The following is a 12,828-nucleotide window of genomic DNA, read 5'->3' as shown; positions in this document are numbered from 1 at the left end:
CATGCACAGTCTTAAATTGCTATTTTTTTTACTTCCCTTGCATGGTGTATCCTTTGGATAACCTGAGTGGAAAATGCCTTCAGGGCAGAGTCCTGTGTGTCTGAAGTGGCACCAAAATCTAGTTGTTACTTTGTGTATCCCAGAATATGGATCCAAGTTCCAGAGCAGTTCTAAGTACAGCAGGTTGAATGTTCTGTAGTGTCTAGAAGAAGCTGTAAGGATGAGGCTGGGATGATCAGAGAAAACCTGAAATATTCCAACCACTCTCCCTTTGCCTTTGAACCCCTCTTTGCCAAGCCTGCAGGCTGCCTGAGCTATCAGCACACATCCATTTGTGTTCTCACCACTAAAACAATCTCATTTGCTTTGCTGTTGTTTTTTACACTACCCCAGCTCTGGCCTCTGAAGCTTTTTGAAAATAACATTTACAATAATATTTTTAACAGTTCCGTAGTATACAAAACTCCAGTGCTCTGGCAGGACTCCCGGAAACTTGCTGAAAGTTAATGTGGTCAACTCTTAAAAAGGAGAGATTTTTTCCACTTGACTCTTGCTTGTTAAACTCTCTGAGCCCAACATGTTCCCTGCTGCTTAAAAAAACAAGGAAAGTCCCAATTTTAGCAATGCTACTTTGAGTAGCTTTCCAGCCGAGCCCTATTTCAGGGGCAACTGTGGATTTTTATTTTTATTTTTATTTTTATTTTTATTTTTATTTTTATTTTTATTTTTATTTTTATTTTTATTTTTATTTTTATTTTTATTTTTATTTTTATTTTTATTTTTATTTTTATTTTTATTTTTATTTTTATTTTTATTTTTACAATGGTGTGTCCCTACACCTCCAAACCAATGTGCTGAGTGGTGCTCAGACAGGAATAAGTAGGTGCTGCTTTCCCTGGAAACCTGAGGTGATAAACTGCAGAAGGAGATGCTGATTGCTTGTGCTGCAGTAGTGGCAAGACATGCTGACATGAAATCTGTGTTTTATGGGGGCTGCTGAGCCTCTGCAGGGTAAGAAGAACCCTTTTTGGGGTAGGTGATACTGGAAATCCCAACTATCAATAGCAAACTGCAGCTCTCAGTGCTGGACTGCACTCTTCCTGCTTTCCTAACCTTCAGCCTACATAATTCCTCACAGTCAATCTCGTGGTTACTTTGTTTTATCTTCCCTTACATCCAGGAGAAAATCACATTTCTCCATCCTCTCCTCCCCTGCTTTGCTTTCTGTAATTTAGACCCACAAAGGCAGGAGTCATGGATGCACAGACATGTCACAGCTGAACTGTTGTGTCCCTTGAGCTCAGTCTTGCTTAATCCCTTCCCAGCCAGGAGTATGGGAAGAAAAAAAGCAAAGCTGAGATTAATTTTCAAAGTGGATTAATAACCTTGCATACATCTCTCCTGCAGATACTCATACCCTGCACTCATGGAGCTGCAAAGAAGTTGAGTCACTCTGTCTGCAAAGTTCAGCTCAGGCAAATCAAACCTGATAAGCAATCAATTATTACAATATTATTATGATGATAATAATTAATTATCTTATTATTATTGTATTAATTGTTATAATATTAATTCAATTATTATAATTATATTATTATTGTTTACCCCTGGATCACAGCATCTGTGCTGGGCTTTCCTGCAGGTGAAATAACTTCAGCAGTTCCCTGAGCAGACAGAGTCTCTTGCATGCCCAACACAAACCTGGAGTACATTGCCCCAGCACCTTGCTGAGCTCTCTCACTTCTTGGCTTACCAGGGACATTTTGAGTAGATTTCCAGAGTTCTGTGGGCTGTGGGAGGGGTGCAGTGGCCAGTGGGAGCCCAGTTTCAGATTCTCCCTGGTTCTGTGTCCCAAACTGCCAACACTGATCAGGGAGCTGATGGGAGGAGAAGCTCCTTGGAACAACATCTGTAGGAGAAGGATTTTCCCTTTTTTTCCTCTCTTATTTCCACCCCCCCCCCCCCCCCCCCGCTGTTTTTTAAGGGACATAATAATAGGACAGAATTTGTACTAGAAACAGGAATTTGTCCTTCTGGAACAGGAAGCTGCTGGTATGTATTTTTGGGAAGCCACGGAAATCACCAGTGTTTGCAGTCCAGTTTGAAGGCTGGCTGTCCTCAGCACTGAGAACATTTAGCATTTTCTGCTAAAACAGAAACCCTTCTTTCTCGTGTGTGTCTGGGGAGATTTCCTGCCCTCTGTGCAGGGCTGGTTTGCTCACAGGGGCTGGGCAGGGGGGTCTCAGGGCTTTGCTGTGGCAGAGGTGATGGACAACAGCACAGGGGAGGGCTCTGCTGATGGAAAGGTCACCTGGTTTTTCCAGGGCTCGTTTGCACAGTTCCTGTAGATGCTTGTTTTTGTGACTAGATATGCTTTGGAAAGGTCTGGAAGGTCTCCAGGAAGACATTAGAAAAATCTATTACTCTGATAGGAGAGTTAGCCTGGGCTGTCCCAGGAATTTACAGTTGACCCAGGCTATCTGCCTGTGGCCCTCACTGCAAATTATGCACACAGCTTAATTCCTGGAAGTGTCACAGCAGTTTTGAAAGCAAAAGTGAAGGTTTGGGCTGTTTCCTGCTCTTGTTAAAATCAGACAGAATTTTCACTCTGCTTTCTTGCTGGTTTTCTGCACCCTCTTGATTCAGTGTTGCACAGACTGACCAGCTCTTTCCCAAGGTAGGATTTTTAACCATTCAAGCTGTTTGGTTGCTTCCTTTTCTCCTCCTTGGCATTCCTGGGAGGAAGCTGCAGGAGAAGGAACTACACTCTCAGGGCACTTGGATGTCTCTGCCTCTGCTGCTCTCTTATCACCTTCCCTTCCTGCTCGTCCCTCTCAAAATAGGTTGGATAAATATCCCTGTGCTCGCCGGCACCGAGGCACCAGAGCTGCAGAAAATCATTTGAATCCATGCTTGGGACCATTCCTGGTCCTCTTCAGGTTTGTTGCTGTGTTTGGTTTGATTTGATTTGACCAAGCCAGGAAGTTTTCAAAGTGCCTTTTCCTTCCATTTGTGACCAGTGCCTCATATTTAACACCCCAGGGTCCATGGCAGTGTCCTGGAGCACGTGGCTCTCCCACTGCAGGGCAGGAAAGCCTCACCCCTGTGCAAGTCTGCTCAGGTTCTTGAGGTGTTTCTCCCTTTTCTTGTGCTATCACACAGGTTTATGACCAAGAAATCTGAGGGCTTATCAGGCAGCTAAAGTGGAATTTGATGTTGTCTTCTATCCCAGTGTCCTTTAAAAGGTGCCCATCTTTAGGTGGATTTTGCCTTTGTTCGGTCTAAAATGAGGCTTTTCATTAGTGAGCAGGACAGGCTCCAGCAGGCTCAGGCCTGCTTTGGTGGCCAGGAAACCTTTCTGGGTGCAGGAGTTTGGCTGAATGCAGGATGGCAGGTCACTGAGCCCACTTCTGTGCTGGTGTTGGGGGCAGACTGAAGGTAGAAACTCTGGGAGGGCTCCTGGGGACACACCTCCCATGGGGGATGTACAGGGCACTCACTGCTGCTGAGAGCTGCCTGTGCTCAGCTTTTTACCCAAGCAGTCAGAGGAAAGCTGGCCCAGCCTTGGGGAACCTTGCTTGCCATTTGGAAGGCCTAAATTTAGGTTTCTGCTTTGATTCAGGGCTACTTTTCCATGTCCTGCTGTCAGTCTGTTCCCCCAGTGAGCGTTATCCCACAGGGATGCTGTGGAATCTCAAGTGTTGAGGATGGTGTTGCTTTAGGGTTACATTAATCATGTAAAAACACATTAAAAATATCATGTAATTAAAATGTTCTGCTCTTAAGGAAGCTCAAGTTGTTTACCCCAAGATTTTAAAGCCATTGAGGTCCCAGGTTTGTGGTGTGTCACCTTTGGTGTGTGCAGAGGGAGGCAGACTCCTGCTCTCCATTCCTAAATCAGGTTCTCCTCTTTCCTCTTTCCCAGGTGGTGGTGGGGACAGGCTTTGTGAAAAGTGATCCATGACCCTGTTGTCATGTCAAAATTCATCTGTAACCTCTGTGTATGTTTGTTACAGGGTGGATGCTTGAGAGAGGAGGATAAGGCACGAGAGTCTGGGACCGGTGGAATGGAGGCCTGATGTAGATGGAAAGATGGGTAAGAACTGGATTTCCCTGGAGAATTTTGGTTGGGACTACCAAGTGTGGCAGCAGACTGAGGGAAATGGCTCAGATGCTCTGAATGTTACATTGCTTTCTGATTTATGTTTAGCATTTTAGTGGTGCCAAAGTTGGACAAATTTCCTTCTTATTCTGAGTGTGATTTGGTGGTCATGTTCTAGGTGGAGTCTCTCTTTGTATTTCTCTGCAGAGCATCTTCATTCCCTGTAGATCTTCTCCCAAGGAATCTTCTGTTTCAAAGCTTGAATGTATTGCTTTTCTAAGTGGTGACCTGGATTACTTCCACCTTCTCCCTCTTCTGCTGGAATAGTTGTGTGTCAGATGCTCTGTGGTGCTGATGCAAACTTTATTAGGTGGGAATTATTTATAGTTCTGGAGGTACATCATGCTTTCAGTCTTATCTATCTAGATAAGAACTCCCTCCTAAAGAAAATTCATTATGTCAGGAATTGGGACCACTTGGAAGTGCTGAAATGGCTTCCTGACCTGGTGACCCAGAAAGGAGAAGAGATCTTGGAGGGTCCTGCTTGAAGCTGAGCACTTCACTTGCACATTTGCAGCATCTACACAAGTTCACCCAAAACTTTTCAGGGATGGCTGAAATGATACTTTAAAGAAGAAGAAGAAGAAGAAGAAGAAGAAAAAAGGAGATATGTGTTAAATTTAGGGTTTGATCTTGCAGGTGTGTAGAATCACAGAATCCCAGAATGGTTTGGGCTGGAAGGGACCTAAAAGATCATCTCATTGCACCCCCTGCCATGGCAGGGACACCTTCCACTGTCCCAAGTGGCTCCAAGTCCTGTCCAGCCTGGCCTTGGACACTTCCAGGGATCCAGGGGCAGCCACAGCTGCTCTGGGCACCCTGTGCCAGGGCCTCCCCACCCTCACAGGAAAGAATTTCTTCCTAATATCTAGTGTAAGTCTTCCCTCTGTCAGTTTGAAGCCATCCCCCATTGTCCTGTCACTAACTGCTCTCATTGTACAAACGTGATTCAGAGTTTGGTAGTGGTCTGAATTTGGAAAATGAAAAGTGTGGAGCCACTGCCACACCTTAAGTGTTTATTCTCCCCTGTGGAGAAAGGAGAAGAGTGGTATTTACCCCATCCTGGCTTTATGTGTTGGTTTTGCTCTTTCTCTGTTACCTAGAAGAGAGATTTTGTGGGAAGAGAACTAATTTAAAGCTAGGTTAAAAAAAAAAAGGGAAGGGAAGGGAAGAGAAAGTCCAGATCTGCTTCTTCAATATAAAGAATGACAAATTTCAGTTTAAAATCCCTTGTGACTAACCCCAAAATTTTTTAGAAACATTTTCCCTTTGAAGGCAAAAGCCACTGCTTTGTCAAGGCAATGTGGGTTATTTTAACAAGGAAAACTCAGAGTTGCCCAGAGCAGCAGCAGGGAAGGAGTTGCTGCTCCAGCCCAGTTCTCAGGAGATTGTCAGTTTGGTGATTTCTTGTACAGACAGTGGTTGATAGAACCTGCTCAAGGTGCCTTCAGCCTGCCAGCTGCAAATGTAATATGGGTGCACCAGGGCAGCATTAATTGTGAGAATTGTGTAGTGAAGAGAGGCACTGTGGCTGGTTTGGGGAATTTTTGGAGTCTTGTGCAGGTTTGGAGTTCTGCTTGCACTTGTGTGTGGGTGGAAGGGGCTGTGCTTGTCCCCTCACCAAGGTGTCACTGCTGTGGCTCATCAGCAGCAGCATCCACACCTGTGTGGGGTTAGATGTGCCAGGATGTGTCCAGGTGGGATCAAGCTGAGATCCTGAGTCTGCTCTGTGGGGATCTGATGGGTGAGGTGCTGTGTGTCCCCATCAGTGTCACTGGTGGCGTTTGTCTGTTAAAGAATCACTGCAGCAGCTTTGCTGATGCACAGGAATTCAGGCTAAATTTTCAGGGTTTATTAGTTTCACTTCTCTCCCTCTTCCTTGTATATGTGTTTATTTACTCCCTGCATTGGGATGAGAGAGCATTTTCAATGGAAGTGCAGGGAATTTGCAGTCACATCATTGATTTTCCTCATGGAAATTTCCTTCCTCCTTCCCTTCAGAGGAGATGTGTTGGATGAGGTGATCTCTGACAGCCTGTTCCAGGTCCACCTTTTTTTTTTTTCTTTTTCCAGGGTCCTATTTATAGTCTGCTCAGTGCCTCAGAGTTCAGCACAGGACTGTTCACTCCCAGACATGTTCTAGGGAAGTTGCATGACCTTGCATGGAGACCACAAGAGGGGAAGTGGGGACTTCTGGTGTCTCTGTGTCGTGCAGTGCTTGGACCAGCCCTGTGCAGCCCTGCTATCCCTGGGCTGCTGCACTATCTCTGCATGTGCCAGCTTGGGACCAGCCTAAGTCCTTGGCACTGAGTCTTTTTATTCATCTTACAGTTCATTTCCATCTGCACCCTCTCCTCAAGAGTCCAAGACTCTTTGGAATTTGGTCAGACGAGTGCTTATGGCACTTCTAAAGGTGTCTGTATCTTCAGTGCAACACAGTGGAAAAACCCTGCCCAATAAGTATTAAAAATTGCTGTGTTTAAACATGACATCACAGCAAAAAATAATATTTAAAAAACTGCAGAACTTGGTACAAAAAGCACCAGCTTGTTTGTTGCTCAAGTTTTATTCTTTTTGTTTTAAAAATGATTTGAGTATTCTCGGTTGTGGTTCTGAAATGTTGTGTGTGTTCATGTGTGATTGTGATGATAAAAACTGCAGGAAGGCTGATCTGTTCTGCTCTGTGGACATCCATACAACTCAAAGGTTCAGGTCTTCAGTGCTTTGCTGGAGTGAGTGTGACTTTTGCTTCAGCAGAAAGGTCACCTGAGGTGTGGGAGCTGGGAGAGGGATGTTGTTTGTAGTATTGACTGGACAGAGGGTGTGATTGCAGGCTGGGCTGGCAGAAGGCACAGCAGCTTGCTGAGAGCTTGTTTGAGCAGCCATGGCCATTCAGCCCAGTTCCTTGGGCTTTTTGGGGGCTGCTGAAACAGAGAGAGCTGCTGGAGCTGGTGGGGGCAGAGCAGAGCCTGTCCATGGATGTCCCAGCCCTCCCAGGCTGTGTTTTCCTCATTCTCAGCAGGCAGTGCTTTCACTCTTCACTTCCTCATTGCTCTAAGCTTTCTCTTTGTATGCTGAGAGCTATCAAGGAAGAATTAATTCATGTTGAATTGCAGCACTTTATATTATAATAAGACACATAGGCTTTCTAGCTCAGGCTTTGTTCTTTCTGAGGGGTGTCTGAGTTAAAAGGTGCCCATGGTCTCCTTCTCCCTTACCTGGCACTGCACCCATTGTAGCCAGGGCTCAAATTCAGGGTGCTCTGGGCACCTGGGCAATGTGGGATTGGACCTGCATCACATCTGGGATGTTGCAGCTGTTGCTGCAGCAACAGGATAGGAGTTCATGGGCTGAGGCTTTGAGTGCTGGAAGTTGCTGGGCTGGGAGGGAGAACGAGTTCTTTATGATCCCTCAAATAACCTTCAGAAGTATCAGAGTCAGTCAGGGGAAATAACTCGCCAGTTACATTTCTTTGCTGGGTAAACATTTTTCTCCTTTCAAGTGTGCTCAAGAGAGAGGTACAGGTTGTGGGGAGAGGTAATATCTTTTATTAGACCAAATGATAGAGGTGGAAAAATCCAGGCTGCCTTTTAGGCACATAAGTCCTTCTTCAGAAGGAGCAAATTTTAAGCTTAGCAGGGAAACTGCTGGAATAATTGGCCCAAGTTTAATTCAATTATGTTAATCCATTAGAGGAAAATTAGTGTTTGTGGAGCAAAGGGCAGAGTTAGCAAAAAAAGTTGTGAAAGTTTCTTGTGGGATGAGAGACCCGGCACCTTTGAAGTGGTGAGGAGTAGCAGAGCTATAGGCATGCAAAAATTTTCTTAAATGTGGTTAGTTTTGCTTTTTAAGATTCTAGCCCCTGCTTGCAGCTCTCCTAGACTAACTTTAATTCACAAAAGCAAACGAGAAACACGGGGTTTGTCATGAGCAGTGTTGGGTTTGTGGCTGGGCTCAAAGATCCTGTCTCCTGTTCCAGCATCCCTGTCCCTGCCTGGTGTGAGGGGCAGCAGCTGCTTCCCCAAACTCTGCCCCCTTCAGCAAATCTTCCCCCACCAAAAGCCACCCAATTCCACCCCAGACATTTGCCCCATTAGCCTGGAAGGGGTGGAGGCTGTGAGGTGGCTGCACCTCCATGGTTGTGCTCCTGAGCTGCTGGAGGTGAGGAGCTGAGAGAAGGAAGGAGAAGGACTGTCAGGATGTTTTCCTAGGGGAAAATTGGCTTCTTAGCTGGGCTTTGCCCCCCTCCAAGCACGTGGGGATGTAGAGGGTGTGAAAAATGCCAATCACCTGTTTTTAAAATTTTAAAAGTTTAATAGGAATAAAATGGTTATAAAAATAGTGATCTAATTAGAGTAATAATAATTTGGACAGTTTGGATTAGGACAATATGAGACAATAGAAACAAAGAGTTACAGGTGTCTGGGTACCTTTTTCTGGGCAACATAAGCCCAAAAAAGGACCCATGTTACAGAGGGTTAACCCTTAAAAGCAATAACCTGATGTGTATTCATCCACCTCATCCATAATGCATAAATTCTATTCAAACATAGAATAGAAACAAACACTGTCTGGTCAGTGTCAGCTTCTTCTCTTAATCCTAAATGGCGTCTTCAGAGCTGAGCAAGGCAGGAAAAAGTTCATTTCTCCTGATAATGGAGCAATAAATTCTCTTTCTCTGAAAGATGTAGGTGTCCTCTGGCTGCTATCTCAGTGGGAGTCCTTTCTTTAGAAAAAAAGTATCTTACCTAGCATAGTTTCTATTTTAACATTTTGTTACAACCTAAAACTATATTTAACACACTACTTAAGAGAATTAATACAGCATTACTTTCTAACATAACACATATAATATTCATTTTAATATTTGTGAAAAGCCAATCATAAAATAGGCATTTTTCACAAGGGGACTCGTGGTGATGAGTGTGCCCAGGGCTGGGCTCTGGAGGGGAGCAGGGTGTGCAGAAGCTCTGCCAGTGGCTCCTCTCCCCTGGAATTTTACTGTGCAGGGATGGCTATTTTGGGAGTGGAGGCTTGTGGTGAACCACAGATGTAACCTTGCTTTCCCTCCCTGCTGAGCTAAACCAAACACCTTCTGCATCCCAAGTCCTTTTCCATTGCAGAAGTCCCTGGTGAGCCTCTGGGGTGAGGGAACATGGGCACTGTGCCATGGCACAGCTCGTCAGGAGAAATTTCTTGTGTGATTTGTGGCCTAACCACTGAAACTTCCACTTGTGATCAGACTTGCCATCCCAAATGCTTTGGGTTTGGGGTTTGTGAGGTACTGATCACTCAGTTTTAAGGGCATCTCTCTCACCTCTCCTCAACTGAGGTGCAGTCCCAGTAGCTTTGCCTTTGCTTTTGCTTTTTCCTGGGGAAATTCAGAGGGCATTGAAGTTCTTCATGATCTCACTCTGGCTCTGCAATGGGTTCTGCCATAATACATGAATTTATGTGCCAGTTTAGGCTCTTTTGCTGTTTTCTCAATGCTCTCATTAATTTACTGGAGTCTTAGCATGTCTGTATTACATTGGGGGTGTTTGCTTGTTGGTGTGCACAGGTATTTTGGAGACTGGTTGGGTCCTGTCACTGGTGATTTGATTTAGTTATACCTGTGATACATATGTATTGTTTTATATAACTGCTTTAGTTTTTTTAAAACAGATTTTTTCTTCCCCTCCAAGCCCACTCCTGAGCTCTGATTTCTCTATCATTTTGCAAGGGGATGTAAAGGAATGGTTGGTTTTGATTTAAACACAGTCTCTAGTTCAGCTATGCAGTTCCTGCATAGGAGGCAGGAACTCAGTTTTACCCCCAAGAAATGGGGTGTGTGGGATAGTGTAACTGTGCCCTAAACCCACAAATGTTCTGTGGGGCACTTGGTGTGATGGACATCTGTAGCTGTCCAAAGCCTCTGCTGGGTTTGGGTTTTTTCTTTTCACAGAGCAGTTACTGACGGTGCTATAGAAGTGAAATTAAAAATCCAAACCAGTGTCATTTCTGGAGGGCGAGAGTTGAGCATTGATTTGTCAGGTTGAGAATTAATAATCTCCTCTACCTGCTGCCCCCTTTAGCACCATAATTCTCTGAGAAGAAATGTGCTTACAGGAACCCCAGCCCATCACAGCACTGATTTCCTACGTGAGTTTGTGTGCCCTGAGCTCCAGGCATCAGTGAGCAAACTGCTGCCAAGAAATCCAGCATGTTAGGAGGGTCTTTCCTCACTTCCTCCAGTATAATTGCTCTGCTCAACCTGCTGGGCTGTGCCCTGCCCTTGAGTCCTGCCCAGGGCTGACCTTGGCATCCCTTGGGTGGGGCTGCAGGAGGGAGAGCTGCAGCAGGATCCAGCTGCTGGGGAGCCTTTGCTGACTTGCAAAGGGAACATGCTCCACTGCTGTGGCTGCTGCTCTGCTGTCTGCTCTGGAGGGGGGAAATTGGATAATTTTTCTCTTTATCAGACTCTGGACACAGCTCCAGACAGTGGCAAAGTGCTTTGTGCGTGTGGGTTGAAATTATGGGGAGGTTTGTCTGGATCTCACTAGGTGGGTGCAGGCAGCACTCTGATCATTCACAGACAGCCCTTCCAAGGGGGTGAGTTGCACAACAGCACTTGTAGCTGCCTGTCAGAGTGTCTGGGTCCCTTCTTTGCTTGCTTGGAGGCTTTTGTTACAGTCCAAGTCAGGCTGCTGAGCCTCTGGCTCACTGAGCTCCTTCCTAGCACTGGCTGGGACAGTCAGTGATGGTATTTAGCTACTGATTGATCCCTTCTGTTAGGAATCAGAATAATCTCATTTAGGAAAGACCCTTAAGATCATCAGGTCTGTGCTGGCTCGGTACCTTGGCCCCTGGTGTCTTGTGCATGGCCTGGATGCTGGTGGCTGCACCTGCCTGCTCATGCTGTTTGCAGGTACTGCAGAAACCCCAGGGCTGGGTTTTTCTTTGTCTCCAAGCTTCTTCTCCCTCTGGCTTTTGGAGAAAAGGCAGCATTTATCTTCACAAGCCAGTTCTTTGACGTGTGCTCTCACACGGGTGAGTGTTGTCCTGTTCCCTGGGCCAGGAAAGGCCTGACCTGGTCTGGCGCTGCCCTTCTGGGAAGGCACTGGGCAGCCCAGGTGGCTGCTGGGCAGCCCAGGTGGCTGCTGGTCTGACAGGTGTGGGCTTCCCCTGGAACATGTGGGCCAGGGTTGCTGTTAGCCCCTGCTCACCCAGCAAACAGACATGAAAAGGTGCTTTGGCCACTGAACATTATGGGCTTCTTTGCTATTTCCTCTTGATGAAACGAAGAAACAAAACAAAACAAACTCTGGAAAGAGGTGCAGAAATGAATGAAGTATCACTCTGTTGGCAGAAGCTGTGTATTTCCATTTACTTGACTGAAGAAGGGTTAAAAGGAGATGAAATCACAATCTGTGAGTGCCTGGAGAAGATGTGGAGTGGCTGTTAATAGAGAGCTCTCTAAGATACAGGACTATCAGGATTAATGAACAGAATACAAAGCAAGCTGTATTCTCAAACTGGAATTGAGGAGTTTGTTGCCAAGAGGGGTTTCTGGAGTAAGTGCATGAGCTCTCCAGCTAAGGCTTTGTGAAGAGGCTGTTCTGGGTGATTCCAGGTCAAGTTTGGGATGTGGAGGCTGCTAAAGAGTTGCTGTGCCCTTTGTATACAGCCAGGAAGGCCAGATCAAGTGAAGTCCTCTCTGAATTTAAGCTCCTTTAATGTGTTTAACTCTGGCTGCAGACTGGTGTGGTCTTGAGCAAGGCTTTTGTGTGTCTCTGATTTCTGTCCATCAAATGAGGCATAAAACCCAGCCCATCTCCCTTTCTGACAGTGCAGCTGGAATTCCACTGGGACAGGGGCTGCCCTTTGCAGGCACTGAGTGATGCCAGGGGAGTGAGTCTTGTCTTTCAGTTCAGGCTCCCTTTGCTAAGTGATGAATGTTGCATACAGTTGATCCAAAAATCGTGTGTTTTCAAAAAGCAGCAAAAATGAAAGGCTGATGTCTCTTCTTCAGCATGGTCAGAGTCCTCATCATGTGGCTCCATATTTGTTTTCACTGTGCTTTATTACATTTCAGTATTTTTGTCACTATATATTCAAAGCCTAGCCCGTTAGCAGGGCTTTTACTGAAGGTGACAGTGTTTATTTGTGGTCCCCATCCTCCCTTCATTCCCCTCTCAGCTTTCACAGAGCTCTCCCCTCTGCCTGGGGACATCCCCAGTGGCTGCATCACCTTCTGGAGAGGTGGGTGCTGGTGCTGGAGGGTGCTGCTGGAGTTTACCCAGGCAAATGCACCATCAGCACCACAGCTGTGAAAAGCACAGTGGGATCCTCAGTGACCTCAGTGCTCCCAGCTGGGGTTTTCTCTGGGTCCAAGTGCCTGCAGGGCCCTGGGGCTGCATGCTGCAGCCTTGCTCAGGACTGACTCACACTATTCTTCCCTCCTGCCACTCCCAGGGCTTTTCCCCCCACTCTTCCCAGCCCTGATTCTGCCTGGTGTGTGTGTATGAGAGGCCCAAATCAGAGCTCACCATGTTTTACAGGATCTGCTTTGCTCCTGTGGGCTTCATCCAGCTGCTGCCTTTTTTTTTTTTTTTAAATTTCAGTGTTGAAGGAAGCAGCTTCATGGAACTACCATAAACTGCCTCTTAGCAATGACCTATTAGTGC

At 46.0% G+C, this 12,828-nt stretch overlaps 1 protein-coding gene across 3 annotated transcripts in view; it reads left to right on the top strand.

Moving 5' to 3' along the window:
- The window catches only part of LOC132323528 (mitogen-activated protein kinase kinase kinase 3-like), a 79,934-nt gene that overhangs the window by 19,228 nt on the left and 47,878 nt on the right, over positions 1-12,828 (top strand). For all 3 annotated transcript variants that reach the window (XM_059838839.1, XM_059838848.1, XM_059838830.1), the window contains exon 2: positions 4,017-4,096. In XM_059838839.1, coding sequence (XP_059694822.1) covers positions 4,093-4,096 — 4 coding nt within the window. In that variant the 5' untranslated portion in view covers positions 4,017-4,092. The remainder of the gene's footprint in view (positions 1-4,016; positions 4,097-12,828) is intronic.

This window comes from Haemorhous mexicanus, chromosome 1 (assembly GCF_027477595.1).
Source record: "Haemorhous mexicanus isolate bHaeMex1 chromosome 1, bHaeMex1.pri, whole genome shotgun sequence".
Lineage (NCBI taxonomy): Eukaryota > Metazoa > Chordata > Aves > Passeriformes > Fringillidae > Haemorhous > Haemorhous mexicanus.
This window is presented reverse-complemented; position numbering and strand designations above follow the sequence as displayed.